This window comes from Echiichthys vipera (assembly GCF_963691815.1).
Source record: "Echiichthys vipera genome assembly, chromosome: 2".
Classification (NCBI taxonomy): Eukaryota; Metazoa; Chordata; class Actinopteri; order Perciformes; family Trachinidae; genus Echiichthys; species Echiichthys vipera.
The window spans coordinates 7,037,722-7,065,243 of NC_139827.1; the positions used below are offsets into that span (position 1 = coordinate 7,037,722).

At 41.4% G+C, this 27,522-nt stretch overlaps 1 protein-coding gene across 1 annotated transcript; it reads left to right on the forward strand.

Moving 5' to 3' along the window:
• Positions 1-1,209: 1,209 nt before the first annotated feature.
• LOC310955195 (noelin-2-like) lies at positions 1,210-26,669 on the forward strand (the record flags this gene model as incomplete). Its single annotated transcript, XM_083924968.1, has 8 exons — positions 1,210-1,353; positions 8,248-8,397; positions 12,162-12,317; positions 19,445-19,664; positions 20,278-20,384; positions 25,007-25,183; positions 25,273-25,446; positions 26,349-26,669. 8 exons carry the CDS (start codon positions 1,210-1,212, stop codon positions 26,667-26,669), a joined length of 1,449 nt encoding a protein of 482 aa, XP_083781094.1.
• Between the last annotated feature and the right edge of the window lie 853 nt (positions 26,670-27,522).

Here is a 27,522-nt window from a genome sequence, read left to right on the forward strand (position 1 = left end):
TAGTATTAAACTGTTAGTAGTGTGGTAGTGTGGAATTAGGCCAGACCTCTGCTCTGTTACAGATCTTCAAACTCCTTTTGATCGGCAGTCCCTGTGCAGGTGGATACAATAATACAAAATGCTCTAGTGGCACATTGGCTGGATTATTATAGGAGTTTATTGCCTCAATGGAAACGCTGCAGACACAGATCAAATAAAACATCATCTGAACATCTTGTATTGCCTCTCAAGGTTTGATCAAATCTAGTGTGAAATAGCTTTTGTGCTGAGTTTGAGGCTGGGAAACGTGGCTGCTGCCCACATGGGGGCAGTGTTGCATCAGTTTGCAATGCACACACAGCACAAACGCACACACACACACACAGACACACACACATACATGGGACAGGTCAATCTCGAGCATTGTGCTTTCATGTAGGCGTTTGCATGTAATCAATATAAAGGCAAATGGACGGAGAGGAAAAGACAGGAATGTGTTCACTACACTTAAATAAAAAGGTAAAATTAGAGGACAGAAAAATAGGATTGAGGGAGTATGGGTAGGAAATGTGACAACAAAAGAAACCAGAATACATTTAAACAGGATATGTTATCTTACTTCATATTTTGTATTATCCATTTGTTCACTTAGGAAATATTGTTCAAGGGGAAAACATACTCATTTGATGAAGAAGTTCAAAGAATAGATGAGAGCATGAGGGAGAGATGGAGGAGTGTGTTGGAGAGAGAGAGAGAGAGAGAGGGAGGGTGGAGGGAGAGGCAGAGAGTTAGTAGATAAATGAGAGAGCAGCGCTGGCTCAGACACAGTGTCTTACTGCCAGGCGAAGAAGGGAGTCCAGGAAACACACACACACAGATCAGTAGGACCTAACCAGCTGTTCCCAGGAGCATCTCCTGCAGCCTGAGCCAAGTGTTGGATGTTTGGACTTGGTGCATCTTCACATGGAGGCATCTGGAGTAGCTTGTGCTCCTCTATTTATTCTCTAACCTGTGGCAGCGTAGGAGCAGGACACTTCAGCCGTGGGACGATCCCGGCTGTGGTTTTTGGATTCTAGAGCTGAAAAGTCGACAACCTTTTACCTGCAGCATCATGTCGTCTGCACCCGCTAGTTTTAGCATGCCTGCTGTCAACAGTTTGGACTGTGTGTGAGAGCCAGCCAGAGTTTCTGTTTGTGTGTGTGTGGTGTGTGTGAATGTGTGTGTGTCAGGATGAGTGTTCCCATGCTAAAGATTGGCGCGGTGCTCAGCACCATGGCTATGGTGACTAACTGGATGTCCCAGACTCTGCCGTCGCTGGTCGGTCTCAATGGAACCGTCATTTCCTCAGAGGGCACGCATGAGCGGATCGTCAGTGTATGTATTCTGTATACACACACACACACACACACACCATACACACACAGACACACTGTATGAATAGTTAATCATTTTATCGTTCACATTCTTGCTTCTTGAGATCCAGGACACCTTCCTTTTTCTCATCTTTCTCATCTTGAGAGTTTGTTTTTTCTAACTAGATGGGGACTCATCGAGATATGGTAAAAGCATTTGCATTACTTAACTGGGCATAGGCACAAAGCCACAAACAGCCATGGGAATGGATAAGAGCCCCTCTGCACACTTAAATATGTACTCAGTCAGTTTAACTGTACAGAGGATTTTTTCTGTCCACCAGCAGCTGGAGTTCTTTCTTGTCTTCTTTTAGAGTACGCTCACGTGCTTCAATCAGCTGTTATGTACACATCACCACCCACTCTCTGTACACATAATTGCATAAGCTCCCTAATGTGACATTATTTGCATTTGATTAGAGAAATTGCTGCTTTTGAATTGCAGCAAAAACACTCGACATTAAAAAATTACAGGGGGGAAAGGGAGTCCAATTTAGGGATCAACACATCCAGGGACATTTTTACTTACATATGTAGCAGATGTTTGATCTGCTCATTGGTGCAGAAATGGAGCAAAGAAGGAATAGAAACATTAAAAAGAAAAGATGCTTAGGGGAACAAATTTGAACATTTGAAAAAAAAAGGACAAAAATAAATTGCATGGATAAATAATGTTTCTGCTTATATGAATCATAAGGAACAAGTACAGTATAGTACATTATGCAGCCACGGCTACACACACACACACACACACACACACATACACGAACAGAGGGGTAATAGGATTGCGCTCTCTCTGACTTACTGGGGTGATATTTCTCCTGGGGAAGGCTGACTCACCCATGGGACAGGCAGCAATTTGTTGCCCTAGCAACACCCTGGCAACCTCAGACACGGTAGATGCTGGACCACTGCACACACAGATCCCTTAACTCTGTATATAAACCAGATTTTTGTGTTGGTTTTGTGCTTATGTGCACACTTGGGCTTTGCATGATTTAGCTTTCTGGCTGGAGAGGCCCCTCACAGCTGCTATGTGGCGCTACTTTTGCTACTTCAGCAAAGTGTGCGCAGTCACATGCAAGTAGACGCCTACACACAAACAGAGACACGACAGAGAGTGACAAAAACACAAACACACACAAGAACAGGCTGAGAGCAGATGGAGTTGTTAGTGTTTCCACTTCATGCTTCATAAGGAGATGATGACAGAAAATCTCTGAAATCCTAAACTGTTGTGTTACTGTAAATCAGTTTAAAGTAGCTCAAGTACTCTTTCATCAACACCGGCTGTCTTTTTCAAAACTGTGTTATTTAACAATATTAATTATATGAAAGCGGATTATTGTTACAGTACAGTGCGTTTGGTCTGTAGTCTGTTTGTGTTGGTTCAGTCAAGTCTTTCCATTACTTTTAGCTAAATAATAAAAGTCTCTATTCATCACTTTTAGTGCTAACTATGCTAACTATTTAACCACTTATTCATTAGTTTAAACCATTTCAACCATTAATCCATTACTTTAAAATCATAATCTGTAATATTTGAGATTCGTTGTTTCTACAGCCTCTTCGGTGGTAAGATGTAACTGCAGTCGAGCTGTTTTTTCAGAGCCCTCCATCCCGTTGCATTAACGGTCGCTATGTGTGTTGACTTTTTTTTTTGTTGCTCTTTTGTAAACTTTATTGACACACACATTCAACTCTCTTATTTCTGTTCCCCATATGTTACCCTCTTAAATCCATACACACACATTTTCATATTACACTTCTGCCCTTACTACAAACCTGACTCAGAAGTTGGAAGTTCCCAATTTCCGATTACAAGTGAACGCAGCAAAACCAAGTTGGAAGACAAACAGTTTACATAATCTGTTCACTGCAACTTATGTTATATATGTTTACTTTTCACTGATTAGACTGCTTATTTATACATTTTCTATGTATCTTTTTATATTGCATTTTACTGTTTTTGATGTGTCTGTGTGTTGTGACTGTGTCTAATGCTGCTGCTACACTGTAATTTCCCAGCTTGGGATTGATAAATTATATGTATCTATCTATATAACAGATGTCAGCAGCATCACTAACACAGCAGTGCATTTGCATTTAGAGAGGTAACGTTGCCACAGACGTGGATATTGGAATACTCTTCAACAAGTGCTTTTATTAGTGGGTCCTATGATCAACCACAGTTGTTTTAGCTAACTATTTGATAGACAGGAATTTAACAGACAATTAACTAGATGAAAATATTACGGATTATAGCTTTAAGCTATTGGTTTTGTTTATTCCCTAGGTTTAGCCCTCTATTCCTATCGTTATCCATTCATTTCAGTGAACTGTTTCAACTTCCCTGCTTCCCTACCTGTTTTCACTGACTCTCATTCGTAGTGTTCAGGTGTTACAGGCTCAATATGTAGGTACAAACTAATTGTTGTTCAAATTAGTTGAACTACGCAATATTTCCACCTCCTCCCTGGCAGAAGTGCCCCCTTGGGCACAAGTACGGTTTGATGACAACATTAGATCTGTGTAAAAAAAAGCTGAGTATTGTATGTTGTCTTATCTCCACCGCCTCTGTCTCAATCTGTTGAATTTTTGCATTAATTTAGCTCTGTTAGCTCTCTCTCTCTCTCTTTCTCTCTCTCCCCCTCCCTCCCTCTCTCTCTCTCTCTCTCTCTCTCTCTCTCTCTCTCTCTCTCTCTCTCTCTCTCTTTCTTCCGATTTGCACTGATCATAATCAGCTGAACTGCCTGAGTAGATTTTTATCATTTTTCCCATGTGGGAAATGAGCCCTTAGGTGCCATATGTCCTCCTCTGTTTAATTACATCGAGCAGTAAGCGCCAACGATGCTTATATTCTCGCCCCATCCGCGTCCTTCTGTTTGAAACCCCCCCCTGCCCCCGTCAGCTCCATTGTAATGGGACTTCAAGGTTACCACACCAAACCCAGTTGATTGATTTATCAAATGTTTCCCTTCAGGCCACCGCCTCCCCCTCCTGTACCCGCTCTCGTGTCTCCATGCTCCCAGCTTCTTCCTCTGTCGTTCTTTTTCAGGGTTTGTAGGGCAGCTTCTCAGGCACATTACTGTGACAGGCTGGTGTGTGTCAGGTTGAGCTCAGCTGTGCCACTGCCTTTACCATTGTTCTTAAACGCTTACTACTGTAAGTAGGTCAAACTGAAGACCTAGTTAAATCTCACCGAAAAAAACGGAGCTCATGATTTCACATGTTCTCTAATTGAATGTGTTGTGAATTGGGTCCAACGTTTAGACCTCAGGGAACAATTTCTGTCACCTCAGTACTACCTAATGAGGTCCCGAATAACCCCAAAAAAGAAACACGTGTCATCACGTAACAACTCAGATGCTATTTTAAAACAATTGATGAATGTATGTGTCTCGCTGTGATGCTGCAGCCTTGAAAATCACATAAACGAATGCAACTAATGTTGTTCCCATTACAAAATATTTGCACACTCTAGCAACTGAATGAGTAATTGTGAAATTTAAACATCACTGAATTTATATACAGTATATTTTACCTGCAATAATTGTTTTGACCAAAGTAAACAAGCTGTGGACTCAACACTAACATATCATCATCATTTAACTTGATATAGCAAACATCCTCCAGATACAGAGAAACATTGGTATTGCATTTTTCATATTTTGCAGAAATCGTCACTATACCAGACAGCACTTTTTCACATAGCCTAGGTTCGTCTCCATCGAGCTGCTGCTTCCTGGCTGCTTCTTATGGCATCTGGTAGAGTCCACTGCGCCTGACCGACAACCAGTGACAGCCGAGGAGTCTCTCATGCCGTAAAAAGATTGGTTGGGGCTTGGTTTTGGCTTGATTTGGTCACAAGCGTTCTCATTTCACAGCTAAACGGTACACTTAAATATGTTTCTGAAAACATTTTATGCAAGAAATTGGCAATACAGTAACAGAATCTTGATCCATATTCGATCAGCGCTGTCTGGTTTGACAGTTTGATCTGAGTTCAGAGCCGTTTTTGGCCCTGCGTCAGAGACTCCTCGGCTCTGAGCGAGAATTGTTATTGCAACAGAGAGGACTCTGGGTGCAGACAGGAACAGCAGCTGGAGGTAGAGATACATGACTTTGTCATTGATCTTTTGTCTCATTGTGCTGTAACGATATAGTGACAGTTAAAGTAAACATAAAAAAACAAGTTTTTCATAGAGGTTACCGACTTCAGCTTTAAGTCCAATATTCACTCTCTTTTAGCTCTGTTTTTTGTTTTTGGTCTCTATCAGCTGCTCAGGGAAATGTCTGGCTCTAAGGCTGCTAAATGCTCCATTATGTTCATCAGCAAGTCTCTAACTGTGTCTGTCTGCTGTTTGGTGCTGGGCAGGTAGCATACGATCAACAGCTGCCCTGCTGCGGCCAAAAACAATGCTATAAGAGTCAGGTGATAATTGTCTATTGATTCGTTACTAGGAGCCACACATACAAGTAGTGAAGGGCCTCAATATTTATTAAAAAAATATTGTTTTAGGTTCGTAAATTCAGATTATAGATTTATAGTCCAAAACACAGATTGCTCAAAATAGATGGGTTAGTTGCCGACACAAAATTCAGGATCAAAACTCAAACATTTGGGCCACCGTAGATAATTAATCTAGCCTGAATGGAATCAAGTGGCATCTCTTGAAATGACCAACTAGAAGATTCAAAGAGTGGATAACAGCGTAAATCACAACACATACATTTAGATAGATACATTTGCTGCTCAAATTAGTACCTTTATAATTTGGTTCCATATTATTCAATGATTATTTAGTCTCAACAACCAAGGAGGAAATAAACTGCAACAGAAGTATAAAACAAAAAGTAACCAAATTATACAGTTGAGTTGAATGCTTTGGTTTTTAAAAAGTAAATGTTGTCACACAAAAAAAACTTACTGTGTGTTTGATATATGAATGAAATGGTACCAGTAAGAGCAGAAGAGAAGTCATACATTAGTATGGACTGTGAGTAGGGTAGAGACTTTTGGGAGCTCTGGGGAGCCGGTGACTTTATGTCAGAGAGAACAGCAGCTCCGACTGTGGATGCAGAGGGTGGAAACCCTCCAGTTTTGCTGCGAGCTTTCTTGGACACAGGCATGTGGGAGACGTCACAGCTGATTTTAGCTGCAAACGAGAAATATTTAATTTAGACAGAGCTGTCTATGGTGCAGTCAAAGAGCACACACGCTCCCTCCTGAATTCTTGCTGAAATTTACCAGCAAGATGAAACATTTGAAACATTTGTCCGCCCTGGCCTGTCGCTTAAGATGCTAAGCATCAGTAGTATGGCTCATTCGATCCTTTTTTAAAAGACACAAAATAACAAGAATGCAGCAAACACAAAATATAAAACATGGAAACACTTCACAGGTGTGAAACATAAGCAGTCACTTCAATTTTTACTCTAAATAAGTACAGCACGACTCACTGCCTTATTAATGTTTGAATGTTTTGTTTTTTATACTGTCACCTCCATATCAACAAACAGTAGAGACATTCTTTAAATTATTCCTGCACATCTCGTCTCCTGTACTCCTATACTGGTGCTGTATGTGCTCACACATACTGTATACGAGTTGTACGCAGCCTGGAGGGAAACGGGTCCTTAGGGATGTGATTCAGGGCATAACATATACCCTTACCAGTGATCAAGACGCCTGTGGGGTTTGCACGTGGTAGTTGCACATTTGGCGATTGTGCAGTATGATATCTGAGTAAATTTTCTCATTGTGTCACAGTGACTCGATGGAAAAGGGGAACGTTTAAGATCCAATTTCTTTAGAGGTAGCGAGGCACAAAAATTGGATTTTGAAAAAAAGTCACTAGTGGAAATTATAAGCTTGGCAATCATATTACACAAGGTATATTTTAAACAAGTAATGATGATTTTTCTGATGATGATATCTATTAAATTATTATCTAAGTTGATCAAATGATAGTGGTTAAGTCCCCACCCCCCAACCCACGATAGAGCTAGATAGATGTTCCTGTCTGTTCGAAGGAAGGTTTCCGTGCCACTGTGAGCAAGATTGCTGCATTTGCAATCTGCGGTTGCTCATGGAGGAATTTTGGGTCTCACTAAATCATAATTATAAAGTGTGGTCTTGATCCTCTCTAAATGGAAAGTATCTTCTTGAGATAGCCTTTGTTATGATTTGGCTCTATAAAAACAATTGAATTGAATTCCATGGGACGTCAAAAATGACCATCAAGTCTGACTTATTTATATAGTTCGATATCACAAATCCCATGGTCAGTGGTCGACCAATCACCCAAAGATCTTTTAACATAATTTTTTTCTTATAACCAACAGAATTTAGAACCTTTTAGAAGCTGGGGCTGAGGCTTGGCAATATGACAATATCGTCAAAACAATAAAAAAATGTCTATCATGTATATTTTTCTATATCGTTTCTATTGTGACGTCAGAAAAAACAGCTGGCGACCTGCGTTACGGTAATATTTGTCTATAAAATGTCAAAAAAATGGTGATCAGTGTTCCCCAGACCCCAAACCATGACGTCACAAAAAGTCTTTTTTTGTCCATGATCAAAGATATGCAGTGAGAGTAAAGTTGAAAATAAAAAACATTTTAGAAGCTGGAATCAGAGAAATTAGAATTACTTTCTTCAAATATCACTCACAACAATTAAATGGTTATCAAAATAGACGGTGATTAATGTTGTATTTGTTGCAGATTATTCAACAGAAAAAATGTGACCTATAAACCATAAATTGTTAATTTAAATGAAGTTCTACTTTGCTGATCTTCTCCTCTGTAGATGCACCAATTCATTAACGTAGAGCTTGTTTGTGTGCAGGGTTTGTACCCGGGATCAGAGGAGGGCTGGCAGGTGTACAGCACGGCTTCGGATCCTGACGGCAGATGTGTTTGCACGGTGGTCGCTCCGGCAAGAAACCTCTGCAAACGAGACCCTCGGAGTCGACAGCTACGCCTGCTGACTGAACAGGTGTGTGTTTGTGTATTTGTTTGTGTTTGTATCTTAACTCTGAATGCATCGCTGCATGTTTCAGTGGTCAGCATCGCGATGCAGCACAGGGGAAAGGCAGCGTACTGGAATGAAATATTCACTGAACTCTCTCTCTCTCTCTCTTTGTTTTGACACTTGCAGAAATGCACATGAACACACACACACACACACACACACACACACACACACACACACACACACACGCTCAGGTTTCATTGACAGATGTATCCCTGATACATCTGTGGCTGTATCCTCTAAAGACTCCCAGTCATTCAAATGCCACAAGAGTTTAAGCTCAAAGAAAACACTAACAGATGGGTGAAAAAGAAACACTTTATATTGTAGGGTGTAGCTCTGAATATACAGTATGTATGTATGCATGAATGTTTATGTATTCATATATAATATACCGGTATATACTGTGTGTGTGTGATATGCATCAGGCTGCGTAAGCACATTTCTCTTAATGTGCGTCCTGAGAGAGAAATAAAAGTGATTTGTGACAGAAGTTGATGAATTATTGAACACCATCAAGCAGCTGACTAACATTTCCCAAAGCATGCACTCCTGAGAGGCTCACACATCAGAACATACACATCTTGTACTCTCGCCATAGTAAAAGTGAACCACAACACACAAAGATAACATCATGAGGATTATTTTCATTCACTGCTGGTGTTGCATCCTGTACTCGTCCCCTCACCAAAAAAAGATCAACACCATCTGAAATAACTTCTCCTCACTCTGATCCTGTTGGGAGGCGTCTGTATTTATGAATCCTAATTAGCTCAGCGTGTCTTCTGGAAGTGACACCTACATCCTGCTGCGAGTCTGAATGTGTGTGTGCATGTGTGTGTGTGTGTTACGCTTGTTTTGCTCAGATTTATCTGCTCGTCTCCGGCCTCCCTGGCATGTGTTACAGTGGGAGATGTGTGGGTGGGTTTTTGTTTGTTTGTTTGTTTGTTTGTTTGCATATCACTTCTGGATATCTGGGTCATTTTTATAATGGAGTTTATTTTTTTTCATGCTTATTTTTTTTTAATTCAATATAAAAAGAGATTTGAACTATCTGGTAGCATTTCAGGGTGGTTAATGAGAAGAAGCGTAGGAGTGTTTGTTTCTGTAGAGCAGAACAGACTCTAGGTGAGAATCCCATGTATTTAATGGATCTAATGAGAAGAAGGGATTCTTCAAAGAGGAATTATCAGTGTGACTTCGTATAATGTTATTGAGCCAAGGTGGGTGGAATATAAAAGGGTTGGTTCACCTCAAACACAGACTGCACATAACCCAAAAACAACCCTTTTGGTTTAATTTGTCCACTGTTGAGTCGTCTGTCCTTGAGATCTCTGCTGCCTCTGCTGTGGTGCTGACAGCTTTACAAAATGCCATAAAAATTGGTAGCAATGCGTCTTTCCAGAGTCAGATTACCATAACATTTTGAACAGAAATGAACGCTCCCCAGAGGATTAACCCTAATGACTTTGGTGATTTTTAGTTCATAGGGTTCATTGCGTTCATAGCGTTCATATCTCGAAAACTATTAGATGGATTGCTGAGAGATAATATTCATATTAATTGATAACTTTGATGATCCCTTCAATTTTGATCTGGCTTCACCATCATTTCAAAATAGTAATTTGTACACACCGTCAGCTGTACTGAGGTCCAGCCTCATAGAGCCACCACTGTAGGAAGGCTTTAGACTCTTAATCTAGTTGACTAAATAATTAAGTCAACATTGTCACGGTTACACAGTAATCCAACTCACTTACAGTATCTCTCACTTCTTAGTGCACACACACAAAGCTTATTAGAAACAATTTAAAACAGAAACATAATCTCTAAAGACTCCTGTGTTCTGTGGATTAACTAAAGAAACGGGGACATTGTTTCTGGTTAGACACACAGTTTCTAAATAGTAAGTAGCACACATGAAATTCCCTTTTGTCTTTGTTTGAGGCAGAAGCAGAAATCTCACAGATGGATATCTCCTGGGCAAATAAAACTATCTTCAAGGCTAGATACAACGAGAGATATCCGTAAGAAAATGTGCTGGATTTTTTTTTGCAATTTGGTGGACTAAAGCCCCGTTTAGACGAAGCCGATCTAGAAAGGAAACGCAAAAGTGGCGTTGCGTTCTCACTTTTTATTCCGCGTTAAGACGAGCGTCTTTGGGGAGAAATTTGCATGCATTCGGTGACGCAAAAGTGTGTGAAATTCGATGTAGTATGCACGTCAGATGGCTAGGTGGTGCTGTGAAGCACTGCCACACAAAACCACCCAGAGCTTGTGTATGCGTAGAAACTTCCTTTTACTTCTCTCCCTAATAGTGGAGAAGCAGGACTCCTCTATGTCCATGGCTGTACAGTGTGACAGAGATCTGCAGCATGGTCTGCAGACTCCCACCCAGGCAACTTCAATGTCCGACCAATGGAAACCACATGTTTGTTGTTGTTTACCTCTACTCTGCACATGGATGTTACGTAAACACATACGCGACGTGAGCCAGCATGAGCAGATCAGAGCACACTTTTGTGTTTTTTAACACTTTAGACGGAAACACAACGATGAGTCGTAATCAAGATTTCCACTCTGGAGGGTTGACATTTTCACCTGCGAGCGTGTAAATAGGGCCCTTTAAAGACCCCCTCAACTCATTAATGTTTTCTTCTGTTTCTGTCCTGTAAAATGGTTGACCATGACTATAGTGACTTGTATCTGTGCAAAGTTTGTCACTAGAGAGGTGTTTTCACGTTCCTCTCCTGGAGGAGATGACGTCTGTGCACTTCTCTGCAATCTGAGATTCAAACAGGCAGCTTTACTTGGTACGTCTCTAATCTGTAAACCAATCGCTGTCTTATAAGTTAAACACTATTCGACAGGAGACAAACTTCTGTCAACGAAACCTGAAACCTTCAGCTCAGAGCGGACTGTCAGTACAGAGAGAAAACACGCTGCCATCACAGCTGTGAAGAAACAAATACTACTAAAAAAAGAAACTAATGAAAGATACTAACTTTACTTTACTTACCATTCTGATACACTGATTCAATGAGAACAGACTCGTCATCTATGCCTGGGTCTGATTGACGCCAGGTTCAGAACACCAAATCTATAACTCAGTTGCAGATCCCCAACGTTAGCTCCATGGGCAGGCAGTCTGGGCTCCGTGTTCATCCATCCATCTGTGGGGCTCTGCGAGTCGGCGATATGCCCAAGAGGCTCCGCTGCCCCGCTGCCTCCTCTCTGAAGCGGGCTTAAACATGTAGGCCTGTGGCGGATTCTCTCTGATGTGTTTAGCCATCTTGATGGGTGGATTGCGCTATTCTTTCACCGTGGGCCGGCTCATCAACCTCCATTTGCAGCTAAAGTGCAGTCATCGAAGAGTTTCAACCTAGCTCGAGCAGCGCTGGGCGGGGCAAGGTCAATTCCAGAATTTCTCAGTAAAGGAGAAAAAAGCTGTGCTTCCAGCCTCTTTTCTAAAGGTTTATTTTTTACTTTCTATGCGGGATGTCAAACAAAATACTAATCATAGCAGAGCGAGTATTTTTTACTTTAAAACATGTCTAGAGGGGAACTTTAAATGTTTAATTTCATCAACATGCTGCCATATTGAACAACAGGTGTTTGATAACAAATACCAGGTGACAGTAACACTCAAAACCCATCCTAAGCATTTCTGGCGATGCACGAATGAAGCAATAATCATTCATCTTATCAACTGTGTGTGTGTTTGTCAGGTTCAGAATGTGAGTCAGTCCATGGAAGTGGTAGACCTGCGGACATCCAGAGACCTGCAGTATGTCCGAGACTCTGAGCCGCTGCTGAGAGGAGTGGACGGACGTTTACACACTTACGTCGCCAACCCCCGCACTCTGACGTCGAAGGGCCTGCAGGTAACACACAGCGTCAGATACCCAGACACACACACACACACACAGACGGTCGCTGTAGGGAACACATAACCTTTGGTGTGAAAACATTGATTTCACGCATGCCAAGCTGAAGTTTCCTGCCTGCACTCAGACACGCGAGCATCTTTCATGAAGGGGACAAAATTTGTCTTGAAGCTGTCAATTGGCAACACTGGCTTCATGTGAAAGTGTCACACAGCTTTGTGAAGAAGGTGCCAGAAAAACTGCAGCATCACTGCACACATTGAGCTGTCCAAAAAAAAGAAAGATAGAATCTGTCTGAATGTGTCTGACATTTTAATATTAATGGTGAAATTTACATAATATTTTACACACAAAAGCAGAGGGAGGTCATATACGACCTACAGCTTTTTCAGTTTGGTTTCTGCGTTTGAAAAGATGAGATTATCTGACTGGAGTTCCTTTTATTGACAGAAATCTAATCTAAACCTTAAATGCATTGCACCTCTTAAATTTGGAGTAATAATCTCATCAGTGAGTGTTTTCTGCCGCGATGCTGCTGGCATGCATCTGTGCCAAAAACAAACCAGCAGGCGAGTGGAAGATTATCTCAAGAGCTAAAGAGAATGAACAACTGTGGATCTGAGGAACGAGTGGTGAATGATCCAAACTGTTAAATAAACTGTGACACTCTTGGTTTAATGTCTGCAACGGGCAGCTCGGGACTCCTAATGAAAATGAACTGAAAGGCAGTAAAACCTGTTTACACCTGCATATAACTTTCTCAGGAAGAATGATTTGGGGATTTATTCCTTGTAAGGATATTCACAAAGAACTAATCTCTGAGACTCTTCTGCTCCCACCAAACACTAAGAAGTCTTTTGATGTGCAGATCACCAAATCAAGGCTTACTGGGTCAGGGAAACCTTTGCCCAAACATTACACATAACTAAGGGTAATGAGTACAGAACAATTAGAGCACCTTACTTTAAGCATTATGACACAGTCAGACTAAAATTCACTCCTGATTCCCTTCAGTGAGGAAGGAGGAGAACATATTCACTTCTGCACTTGAATTGATCCTAACTGGATGTGATTGATGTTGTAAACTTGTATGACTGTTTGTATCCTTAAATGCAACGACAATGATGGTAGGGAAAAGTAGAGAAAGGAAAGTTTTTGAAACTGTAAGACGCTGTACAGTGTAAAGCTGTTTTCACACCACCAGGCAGAACGTCATGGCCTCTAGTCGTGACACTCGGAGGGGAAGCAGTTTTGGCACCAAAATTAAATATCCATTGATGCAATATGATAAAAATAATTCATTCGTTCACTTTCTTGTGGAGCGTTTGATGAGAAGATGCCACTCATGTTTGTACGGTAAATATGAAGCTAGATTAGCTTAGCTTAGCTTAGCTGGTAGCTAAATTAGAAATTCTACTATGAAGAAGACATGTCCTCTGATTTGGTACAGTAGTACTCGTTGCCTTTGTTGGTTTGGTTGATAAGTTTTTAGACGGTGAGAGTGAGTGAGATGGGTTTAGATTAGGACAAGAATATGTAGCTAAAACAATCAGATTTCTGTCATAATCTACTATTACATGTCTTAAATTGTCTTTATAATAAGACATATATTATATTATTATTAGTTATAGATGATGCATTTATAAGGACCTGGAGAGAAAAGATCAACAGACACTGTGCTGTCACTTGTCAACACTACAAGAAGACGATTCATGTTTTTTTTCCTGCAGGCACAGCGGACAACACCGCTTATTAATGTTGTCTTTTAAGTTTCTGTCTATCAAAGAGTGAGTTAAAACAAAGGTGATTGATCATATGACCCACTAATAAAAGCCCTTGTTGCCTCTTTGCTGAGTATTACAATCTGAGTGTCTGTGGAGACATTCACTCTCTAAATGTAAATGAGCCGCCATGTTAGTGGCGCTGCTGACAGCGGTTGGTCTGTCGGCCGTCATCGTCACTTCCGGTTATGCTGCATTCACTTGTAATCCGAAATCATAAACTTCCAACTTCTGAGTTAGGTTTGTAGTAAAGACAGATATGTAACAGGAACGCGTGTGTGCGTGTGTGTGTGGATTTAAGAGGGGATCATATAGGCGACAGACTGTAAGTAAAGAGGTGAATGTGTTTCAGTAAAGTTTAAAAAAGAGCAAAAAAAGTAAAGTCAACCCACGTAGTGACCGTCAATGTGATGGGGGGCTCTGATAGAACACGCTCACCTGCAGTTACATCTTACTGCCAGAGAGGCCGCTAGAAACAACGTCTCTGAAATCTTACAGAGTATTTCTTTAAGGAGTGTGATATCTTTGGATGCTCAGCTGCTGTGGTATCAGCAATATCTGTTGATCTCTTGACTTTTTTTTTCCGGCCGAGCTTGTTTTACAGTTTACAGATGTATCATTAGCCTTATCAGGTTCTCTTTTGGCGCTGGCATTAAATCTAAAATTTTGCAGAATACGTGCTCTTGCTTTTCGCTTTGATACAAAAACCTCTGCCATCGTCCTTTTAGTTAACTCTCCAGACTCCTGCTATTCTAGATTAACTGATCGTAGTGTGAGTTAAAGTTATAGTAGATCACCTCCAGTCTTCTAATCTGTCAAAATGACGGCAACTGCAGATTTTTATCATTGTTAAAAAAAAACATCAATGACTCTCTCACCTCTGGTAGGGAGGGACATGCCTTCGCCATAGTAGGAAAATAAATATTTCAGAGCTAGCCTGGGTCTGTCCAAATGTAATATAATCTGTCTCCCAGCATCTTCAAAAAACACACAAATTTACAAGTAATATCTCACTTGTTTTATCTGTACAAAACCTGAAATGTAACATCAACCAGTGATTGTTTTACAGGCGGTTATGTGCCAAATTGTTTCCTGGCCAGGATCAGCAACTTCCTGGAGTCTCTGTTGGTTGCCTGAGCAACTGTTAAGTTAACAGGTTGTTGACTTTAGCTACGTGTTTACCGTACAGACGCTTCTTTCCTTTCCTGCAAGATAGTGATCAAGTTTATTTCCCAAACTGTCAAACTATTCCAGCAAACAGAACACAGATTAATCTAATAGTGTTTATGAATGTTTTGAGACTTCATTAATTCAACACTATAGAATAATGTATCCAATATTTCAATCTTGAAACACTACATGAACTGGACAGATGCTCCATAAGAGGTTTACAAACAAACACCAACTTGTTCACACACACACTCACATGCACGCACGCACAAACACATACATGCACACACACACACACTACTCCTTACTTCCCCAAATAGAGAACATTTCCGCCTCTCCATAAATCCATTCTGCCTTTCATCTTTTGCCGAGCATTTTCTTAACAATCATGGGGCTCTGGGCTCTGTTTTTAAATTTTCATGCAGTAATCTTGCTGTGTGTGTGTGTGTGTGTGCGCGGATGCCCGCGCGTGCGTGTGTGTGTGTGTGTGTGTGTGCGCGCGCGCGCGTGGGTCCTTGGGGTTTTTCACAGTCATAAGCTTTTGCCTTTGCACTGAGAAGGAGAACTGGTGAATATTTATGGGATGTGCAGCTACAGTAAGTTTATCAACAACTAAACAGTATTTTTATCCCTTGGGGGAAAAGAAACGCGGGATGGAGAAGGGGAGGTCAAACAGAGAGATTAAGACATACTGATAGATGGAGAGGCAAAAGGGGAGGAAATAGAAAAAGATGGCTTATTGCATATTACCATTTCCCCCCTGTGGGAGGGAGGGATGAGAGGAAAGAGCAAAGTAAAGTAAGAGGGGAGGTAAAGGTTAGGCAGAGAGATAAAACAGTGAGACAGGAGGGGAGAGATTACAGAGGGATTAAGATGAAGGGGGACACATGGCAGGGGGGGGATTAGACAGGTAAAGCGTTTACTATCTAACAGGCTTTGGCATTTTTAACGTTTTCCTCAAAATTGATTTTAATGCATATTAAGGAACTTACATTTAAATGCAAATAATGACGCCAATCCCAACTAGATCAGCCAGGACACCACATCGGGCCACGAGCGTAAAAACTGGTGGGGCGACGGATCACACCAGTTTTTGACCTCAGCCTTTATCTCGACCTCAACTACACAACTGTGACGTTTTGTGACACTATAGCTGTAACAAAATGTGGCCGCAGACTATGCATGGGACAATATGAAAATTTCATGTCACGGCCAATAGAACTGCGAATTTCAATATTATCTCAATAGTCATGAAAATACACTTTAAACTCTTAAAATGGCACTTAAACACACTCAAATCACTTTACCTCACAATTTTGTTAAGAAACAAATCCTTTTTATTGTATGAAAGGACACAACTTTAATAAGATAATCATTTATCATAAAGTCCCTCCTATTAAAAATGTCATTAAAAAGTCATAGTATGGTATATTATAAAAAATCGCAGCAGAACAGACATAACTAAGAACTTTTTTATGACATTTCTTCTTTTAATGGGTCGCATGAAGAGAAGATGGACATAAGATTTTTTCTTCTTCCCACTCCTTTTCAGGCACAAATTGCATTCAAACGTTGCCGTTTTTTGTGCAAATGCTATTGTAATGAATGCTGCCTGAAATAAATAAAGGAAAAAATAAAATAAGATGCTTTTCTGTAATATTAAATAAATTACAGCTGATTTAAACTGTCACTTATTGGCTGTGTCATTGCACTCAAGTCACTCATGAGGATATTAACGATTATCCCAATAATGGAAATTCACCATGATTCACTTATTGTGAGTGCTTTTTAGTGCAGTCTGTGGTGAAAAAGATTATAGTCCTATATCTAACACAGACAGACGTGTAAACACCTCGTGAAAACCATAACAGTGTCGCGGTCGCGGCGTGTAATCAGTGAGGATGAAGTGGCCAAATTTAAGGTAAATCACATCATTTTTCACGCTATTCTCTTTGTAATAAGAGGTGGCCAAAACAGATCTGTAAAATGTTTTGAAGTGATATTAGAAAAGTATTTAGGTCCTGAACTGAAAGATAAGAGTGGGATTAGACACATTCAGTGCTTGACTGACTGCCAAGCATTTTTCCTGGATGTGTTGTTGCATCTGTGCGTGGGGGTGTGAGATGTTCTGAAGGAACGATAAGAGTTTTGTCTTCGCTTCTGACACTTTTATCTTCCATCTTCCAAATGTTAAGCCCAACTCCTCCGTGCACAGTAACCATTTTTGAGACGGGGGATTTGAGGGTTAAAAGACATCTAAGTGTCAAGACTAAACCGGAGAAATAAAAGCTCTAAAAGTATATTAGGAAAATCCTCTTTCCTCCTGCTGCAACACACAGACTCATATATCATACATAAAGTGCGCATGCTAAATATTGATCTTCCTTCAAGCAGAAAAAGTCCTCTTCTCTTCATCCACACTGGCTCCAATAAAATAAAATAAAAATTTCAGTCATACAAAAACCTGTCTTTCCTGTTGATGGGAGGTCAAAAAACCCCACTCATTTCTCCATTTTATGTACTTATCTGGGTCGCAGTGCCAGCAATTTGTGCAGTGCAGAGTAGCCCAGACGTACTTTCCTCCAGGCACATCTTCCATCTCCTCCTGTGGGATTGCAAGGTGTTCCCAGGCCAAATGGGATACGTCATCCCTCCAGCATTTTCCCCTCCCTCTCTCGCGTCTCTTCCTCGCGTCTAAGCTCCGTCCGCCAGATTTGGGAAAGCTATGTGGGGAAGAGAGTCAAGGACGGTGACGGCAATTACTCATGACGGACAGGATTTCCTCTTTCAAATGTGAAGAGATGATGAAGAAGAGGGAAAAAAAGGACAAACGAACTAAAATCAATTAGATTGTTCCTTTCAGTTTTCAGTGTGAATCTTAAACATGCAAAGAAAATACTCCAATGTTTTAACTTCTCCTTTTTTTTTATGCGATAGTCCTTCAGTTTCATGTTTAAGTCCAAGTTAACTTTTCACCAACAATGAGTGTCAATCACCGTATTCCCAACAGGTGCACCAGGTGGCACCTGTCGTCAGACGTGCCTCACTGAAGAAAGCAAAGCTGAAATCTCTGCGTGTGTCCCCCTCTGCGTATTTATTTACTTTGAAAACTGAATAAAAGGAACAATCTAATTGATTTGGGTGTGCTAAACCCTTTCTGTACTTTTAAGAAATAATCACCTGATGACTGCTGCTCAAGTATTAAAAAATCTGTTGCTTTCTCTGTATCAACAATAGAAGTAACACCAATATACTTGTGAAACCACACGTGATACAATAAGTTCAATGTGACATTTTTCTGAATGATCCAAAATGCACTTTGAACAGAAAATAAGAAAAGAGACGTAAAATAAAACTGGCTGATGAAGAAAAAGCAAATAAGAGAATTTTTATGATTTCTCCCCGTGTCTGCGTGGATTTTTTTCCGGGTTCTCCGGTTTCCTCCCACAGTCCAAAGACATGCACTTGTTCGGTTAAGTGATGACTCTAAATTGCCCGTAGGTGTGAATGGTTGTCTGTCTCTGCGCGTCTCTATGTGCCCTGTGATAGACTGGCGTCCTGTCCAGGGTGTAGCCCGCCTCATGCCCGATGTCAGCTGGGATCGGCTCCAGCCCCCCCGCGACCCCGACAGGGACAAGCTGTTGAAGACGAATTAATTAATTAATCGTTCAAATCAAACACATGAATGTAAACTTCAATTTTATAAGTAATGAATAACATTAGAGGTTAGAGGTGCTTTTATTCTGTCTAATCCACAGTTTTTGAATCATAGTAATAATAACTGTCAGATCAATTGACTAATCACTACACAAATTCACATTGAAGCTGTTGCTTTCTAATTAAAAACATTTATATTAAGTATGCCAGTAGTTCCTGTGGAAGCCTCCTCTCTCCTCGCTTCATCAGTTCCCCTGTCACAGGCTGCAGGATGGAGGAGCGAAGACCGGAAGAAGCACAATTAACTGAATGGAAAGCATTCATCCACAGGGAAGTCGTCACGCTCAAAGGGCGTCGTGACCAGACGCATAAGCTACCTCACTTAACTGTGAAGCAGCCGTGGCTTTACTCTCAAAAAAGAGAGAAAAATAGATGCTGCATCAGATTTAACCGCGTTACTGTGGACCCCAGCTTCTCTCGAGCTTATTTCCCTTCTTGTCTTTTATGCACCCACAGGAGTTAAAGGGCCAGATGTCTCAGCTAAGACCCCTTCTGTCAGTGGTGGAGCAGTACAGATTGGACCTGCAGACGCTGGCCACCCTGCGACTGGAGCTCCTCAACCTGTCAATCATCCTGACAGCCATTCAGGAAGAGATTGGAGCGTACGACTATGAGGAGCTTCAGCAGAGGGTTTTACTGCTGGAGACCAGGCTACACAGCTGCATGAACAAACTTGGTACGTGCAGGATGGACAGTAATACTCAGTAACGCACAGAAAGGAATGTTTAGTTACTACTAAAGTACTCTTTGAAGTAACTTCATGGGGTTATTTAGGAAAGTCAGGCATGTCTCATGATATATTTGGCATTGAAGCCTTTTAAAGGGGGAGGCCACAGATGATACACACGTGAAGACAAGCGTGTTTGATGAGGAGTGCTGATAAAAGCTGTGTACTCAATTTTGTGGCTCTGGACGGAGCTTTTTAAAAAGCTCCAAGTTTTATTTTTCATGTGAAATCTGAGAAAATAACCCTGGTGACATAGACAGGGTTATTTTTCTCCAACTTCCACCTCTCTCTGTTCTTTGTTTGGGAAACACAGCTTTTTCTCAACTCATGCTTGAGGCACAAAACATACTTTATTTGTATAGACCTTGTGAAATGTCGAATGTTGGTGAATTTAGCGCTGGCACCTCAGCTCATAAACAGGCCGGCCGAGTGACCTTGACAGGCAACATCGCTCCGGCAGTACCAGGAAAAATGAAGACATATTTTCTAATGCAAATATAAAATCCACTTTTTTCTTAGATGTTCATGTCAGATTTAACTTATGTCCATCCTTTGTGACCAGGTTGTGGTCGTCTGACTGCAGTTAGTGGCCCAATCACCGTGAGAGCCTCAGGGTCCCGCTTTGGCTCCTGGATGACTGACGCCATGATTCCCAGCTCTGACAGCAGGGTAGGTGTACACTGTGTGTGTGTGTGTGTGTGTGTGTGTGTGTGTGTGTGTGTGTGTGTGTGTGTGTGTGTGTGTGTGTGTGTGTGTGTGTGTGTGTGTGTGTGTGTGTGTGTGTGTGTGTGTGTGTGTGTGTGTGTGTGTGTGTGTGTGTGTGTGTGTGTGTGTGTGTGTGTGTGTGTGTGTGTGTGTGTGTGCGTGTGACAAGCAAAGCAGGTGTTATGAATGTGGTCATAAAGTAACAAAATTTTCTCAATGCATTCTTTCTGTCTTTGTGCCTTACTTCCAACATGACTCCTGTGTGCACTTCGTCTTCACTTGCTACAAGCTTCATCCATTTCCCCCACACACACACACACACACACTGTTCAGTGAGCGCATATTAGGCTAGTTGTCAAGGCGACTGTCTCCCAGTTGCCAGGTGTGATTTATATCGCCATGGTGACCCTTGCCTGTTCCCTATTAGAGCTTCTCCCTGGTGATGAGAAGGAGCTATACACAGCAGCAGTATCCCGGTTATTGCCCTCTGTTTCCAGTTACCAGTATGACTGTTACAGTTATGGGTTCGGGCTCTTCGTGTCTCGGTGTCTGGTTGCATCTTTGTCCCAAGAATAAGAAGCTTTTTCTGTCTCCCTCAGTTAATGCTGTAGACATATCCCTTTTTTTCTGGATTTGTATCTTAAATGATTCAGTGAATCTATAAAAAGCTGCTGAAATCACTTTTATCCTGATTTTTTTCTAGCTTAAACAAATCCTGTGGGCCAAACAAAGCTAAAGTATTTATTATGGCTGCAGCTTTAGAATCAGCTGTAGAGTGATCTACCGATTATTCCATCGATTAATCGAGTAATTGGATAAAAAAAATATATATAATTTTGCGTCTGGGGTAGGCCTGTTTGGAAATCTGGAAATCTAACAGGGGTGTGTGTTTGTTTGTGTTTGTGTTTGAGTGTGCACGTGTGCGTGAGGGGGAGATGTGTGTGTTGAAGTCAAAACACTCGCAAATTATCATGAATAAGTTTACTATTTAAATAAGTGGTGCATACAATTCTACGTGACGCACGTGTCTACTCAAACAGGTTTCAAAGACAAATAGATGTATTTAGAAAATGAATTAGAGAGAGCTATTATCAGGAAGAGCGTGTCTCTCTCTTCCTGTTTACCGTAACAACCACCAACGTACAAAACGCGACTGACACCTTTACTCAAACAAAACTATAAAGACGGATCAGGAAGGTGACGTTATGTTTAACATTTAGGAAAAACCAAACATACAGGCATTCACCAGGACAGCTAACGTTACGCATTTTCCTGTTTCTCCGTAACTTTGGCAACCAGAACAGCGCCACTCATTGAAGTAGCGTTAACAACGGGCTGCTTTCGGCTCAGAAGCTGAAACAATTTTGTGCTGTTGTGGTATAACAGTTCTAGTTAACAGTGGGCACATTGCATCGTTTTGGCTTCTTTCTTAAGTGTGAAATGATCCTCTGCCTTTTTCCAGATGTAGTTGTGCGCATCCGCAAAAACGGTCTTTGTGGAACAATTATCCCTGCGCTGAACAGGCTGCATCACGCGCGAGATACCAATTAAACAGATCATCAAGGCAGAGATTTTGCCTCAATGCATTTTTGTAGTAATTGTTTCAGCCCTAGTTCTTATAAACAGTATACATGTTTACATTTAGTGTTTCTTACCAAAATGCATTGTGTTTCCTTGATACCTAACAAAAGTGTTGGATAGATTTCCTTCATCACAAAACATTTGCAGAGCTGATTTTTTGACTATTTTCAACCTTGCATCTTTTAAAACTGTGTATGTATTAAGGAGAACTGGATACGTGTCTAAAGATGATGCCCCATTCATTCCTATGAGAGGACCTCACTGCACACATGCATCTCTTACAATTAACTTATTGCATCAAGACGATTTCTCTCTGAATAAACTGAGATACAAATCGAAACAGTGGTGTTGGTGAACGATTCTAGCATGAACTTGCAGGTGACCTTGATGGCATTTAATACTTCATGAGGTCATGGTTGCATTGAGCATCAGAATCATCACCTAACAAGTGGCAAAATGATTTTATTCTATTTTTTTAAAAATTGTTATGTAATTAAATAAATAAAGTAATACAAAAACGTATAAATCCATCAGTTGAATCTAGTACAATACACACACACACACACACACACACACACACACACACACACACACACACACACACACACATACTGTAAAGTCATTCCTTTGGTATCCATGACTACAGTGTCTGCAAGGGTCCCAGTTTGGCATTTATGAATTCTTCATTAGCTCATCAGTGTGTGAATGTGTGTGCACGCATTGTACTTTACACACTCTCTCTCTCTCTCTCTCACACACACACACGCACATAGACACACACACACACACACACACACACACACAAACACACAAGCCTGAACGCACACCTGTCGCTGTCTTCGACAACAGCTGCTAAGGTGTGGATGTCCCCTGATCTGTCAAGATGTCTCTGCTGATAGTGTGAGAGCGAGAGACAGACACAGCAGAGAGAGAGAGAGAGAATACGGGGGTTTGTTGGTGAAGGACAGGCAGAGGGGGGAAAAGAGGACAAGACTAGGCTTGGGCGGTATCTATTTCTTCATACCTTCATATCTTTCTGACGGTTCACGGGGGCATACTGTATATGACTTTCCTGATATCAGTTGTTGTTGTCAACTACTTACACACGTCTCCATCTTCGATCAGACATCGCCCACACTGGAGGTGGATTTGATTTTCCCAAAAGCTGTGAAAATGTACGAGTTTGGAAATCTTGTTGTTTAATTCCACCTCATACTGTACGAGTAAATCCTCTGTGCTCACGATTTATGTGCTCACACTGTACGGTCCGATCATCAAGACGTGACCTTAGCGCTCACACTCGACGTGTAAAACAGAAAATAAAATGGCCCGTCAGCCCCTGGATGTTGAAAATTATCAATACAGATTTGTTAGAAAGCTTCGAGGCAGGTAGATCTTTGTTTGACTATTATTCGTTCATCTTTAACCGCTTGTCCCTGTCTGGGGGCCCGCGTAGGGGGGTTGAGCCGATCCCAGGCAGGTTACAACCTGGACAGGATGACAGTTTATCACAGGGCACATAGAGACGAACAGAGACAGATAACCATTCACACCTACGGGCAATTTAGAGTCATCAATTAACCTAACACCTGCACATCTTTGGACTGTGGGTGGAAACCGGAGAACCCGGAGAAAACCCACGCAGACACAGGACGAACAAACAACAAACTCCACACAGAAAGGGCCCCAGCCGGGATTCAAACCAGGAACCCTCTTGCTGTGAGGCGACAGTGCTGCCCACCACATCACCGTGTCGCCCTTGTTTGAATATTAGTGTGCATTTAAACATAGTCATACATACTCGGATTGGTTCAACATGCTGAACCTAAGGCTAAATACGTGCATAGAAGGAGAACTGTGGATTTTGTTCTCCATCTTTGACAGTGTAGTTTCAGTCATGACAGTATTTTATTAGGATAGACTTGAAATAAATCTGAACCTATCCTCTAGGGAAGGATGGGAGAATGCCAACTAGGAAGGAGCCAAAAGGAAACGGTGCGACAATCTGTAAAACCAAGGTGTGATCTGCAAAAAAAAACCAACAGCTCCTGACTCACTTCCTACCTGCACCGCTCTTTGTCTAATCAGCGTCTGGGGCTTGTTTATATGAAGCAAATGGTGCATTCAATTGCGAGATGATTACAGCTGCCAGAAAACAAAGGGACTCCAGCTCCTTTGAAACACTTTTTTAAAGGGAATTAAAACAGAGAAAGCTTCATCAGATGAGCTGGTGAAGCAGAGAGAAAATAAGTATTTAGAGAAGAGAGTGTTGGTGGTAGAGAGAGAGAGAAAGCAATCAGTCTGTTTCTATCTTTCCCTAACTTCAAGCTACGTCCCAGATAAATACCTTGTTATTAAAGGCCCTCAGAATCACTGCAATCACTCGCTTTTGTTGGAAAGTCTCTGATTCAATGTGAATTTTAAATATTGCCACTACAAATGAAGTGTAATTTAAGAAATGGTGCTGCCACTGCAAGAGAAATTTTCTTTTCTTTGACCCCCCCTCCTGAAAAAATACCCTTTTCATCTGCTCCCTCTTTTCTGCCCTCTGTACTTTTCTCTACAGATGGAATAACGCTCTCTCTTGCTGGCCCTCTCTGCTCTATTCTTTCATCTGTATCACCTCTCGTCCCTTTTTGGGGTAATTAATCCTCCAGTGCTGTCTCAATTTCCTCACATCTCATTTCTCTCTCTCTCTCTCTCTCCCTCTCTCTCTACCCCGTCGTCTTCTCTCATTTTGTGTCCGTTTGCTTCTCCGGGGATTTTTGATGGTTATAAATGTTGAAACAGAAAATCATTGAGCAAATTTTATGAGCTGTAGCAAGCGAATGTTAGCTGATTCATGTTAACTGTGTGTGGGTTGAACGCAAACATATGCTTGAAGCACAGTTATTATCTAATGAAGTGAGCTGTGTAAATTTGACACAATTGGATGTCTGGTGGGTGTTAATTTTGCGTCCTGCAAACGGAGGTAAACCTTCTGTTTCCCTTTCTTCCTCCATCAGGTGTGGTCGATGGACGGCTACTATAAGGGCAGGCGTGTGCTGGAGTACAGAACCATGGGGGATTTCACAAAGGGGCAGAACTTTGTGCAGCATCTGTTGCCCCACCCCTGGGCAGGAACCGGCCATGTGGTTTACAACGGGTCACTGTACTACAACAAACACCAAAGCAACATCCTGGTAGGACACTGGCTGCAGTGTATACACAGCAGAAGGGACAGTTTGATAATCCCCAGAGTGAGAGATGCATGCGTCCGTTTTTTTTACAGGTACAGTACCATTTCCGCTCCCGCAGTGTGTTGCTCCAGCGCAGCCTGAGCGGAGCCGGCTACAACAACACCTTCCCCTACAGCTGGGGAGGATCCTCTGACATCGACCTCATGGCTGATGAGATGGGACTCTGGGCCGTCTACACCTCCATCCCAAATGCTGGAAACATTATGGTACAGTGTGTGCGCGTGTGCGTGTGCGTGTGCGCGTGTGCGTGTGTGAGACTTACATGTAAAGATTAATGAATGTTTTTAAATTAAATGCAAATGATTAAATAGAAAGTTAGATGTCTCACCAACATGAAAAGTAGTAAACAAACATTTATCCATCATAAAAAAAACAAATGACATCCCAAAGAAAAATACTGAACTCCCTATTTGAACAAGGATCGCTAAACCCTTCTCCCAAACAAATCTCAAAAGAGATTGTTTAATAATAAATCAAGTTCAGAATTTATCACAGTTTGACAGAATTCAGCAAAAGAAAACTCAATGTGCATTTTGGTGCATTTGGCATTAATTGATGCACCAATTTTTCCATCCAAATCAAGTGTAAATACTGGATTGCAATATTTTCCACTCAGGATTTTTTTATTCAAAAATGTGCATGAAAACCAGGTGGATGTAAACGCCTTAATGACTTAGTAACAGTAACTAGGCACAGCAGTCAAACTTTGAGTGAGCCTGATTACATTAACACATGACCAAAAAAGAAATTTTAATATTAAAATGTTTTGTTTTTTTTAGAATCTTGACCAAGATGTATACAGATTTAGAGTCTATGGTTAAAAGACACATTTATTTTTGCTCTTTGTTTAATATTTCAGCTCTATATATTGTGCTAATACAGATTTACATCTACGTTGAGCTCGTTGATTAAAGACTAAAGCACAGTGTGAGTTTAACGCCTCTTCTCATTCAATTCAACAAATAATAAAAACAGGACATTTCATCATTGTTGTCTTGCACGACAGCAGCTCTTCTCTGCTCTACATTTTTGATGAATTTTTCAAAACCATGTGAACCGTTTTATGATCTTGCAATCTCTGTGACCAACCCTCCCTCTCTGTATGCAGGTGAGTCGTCTGGACTCACGCTCGCTGGAAATCCTCCGGAGCTGGGACACAGGGTTTCCTAAGCGCAGCGCAGGGGAGGCCTTCATGATCTGCGGCACCCTGTACGTCACCAACTCCCACCTGGCGGGGGCCAAGGTACACTTTGCCTACCACACCAACTCCTCCACGTACGAGTACACCGACATCCCCTTTCACAACCAGTACTCCCACATCAGCATGATGGACTACAACCCCAGAGAGAGAGCGCTGTACACCTGGAACAACGGACACCAGGTGCTCTATAACGTCACATTGTTTCACGTCATCAGAAGTGACGGATAGATCCAAACGTAGGAAATGGTAAAAAACGAAAGGGGAGTTATTTTAGAGATGAAGGCAATGGGTCGTTAAAGAGTACTGCAACTTGCAACATACACATACACACAAACACACACACACATACGATGGTCTGTGTTTGAATTTAAATGACTTCTAGACTGTGAGAGCTCACGGAGCTAATAACTAGACACAAAACTCAGTTGTTGAACACATGCCTAAAGGTCACAGACGAGTCTTCATCACAGAGAAGAAGAAAAATGAACTGCTTCTGCCACAGAGACGCTGATTGAAAGAAGACAGTTTGAGCTCATCCATATTCTGTTGCATTTCATTCCACTTGTGTCTCAAGAAGTGATTTTGGAAGTTGAGTTTGAATCGCCCCCCCCCCCCCCCCCCCCCAAAAAAATGCATCTCGTGAACTGAATTTGAACTCACTTCAAACTTGGAGCTCTGATGACGGCGCCGATGGAGATATTCTGGGTTTGTGATGTGATCGTGGACGTGTTCAGTCAGCATGATTGTTCATTAAATAAACATTACTGTCAAACTTTGCCAAGACTGTCGTTTTTGGAGCAGAGAGAGTGGAGAGGGGAAACGACAGGGATCCCTTTCTGATTTGGTAGGTTTGATTCTCTTACAACCTTTTACACAACAATGGCTCAAACAGAGACAATAACATGTAAGACCCCCACCAGGAAGTTACTCAAAATAAACTTTATTTATTGCTTAATATATTAAAGTAACTTACAAGTGAGACAAAGAGAATCAAATGTCAAAATAAGGATGGAAAATGCAGAGGGCCAATCTTACAGAAACCTACCAAAACAATATAAAGCCCGCCAAACTAAAACTGAAA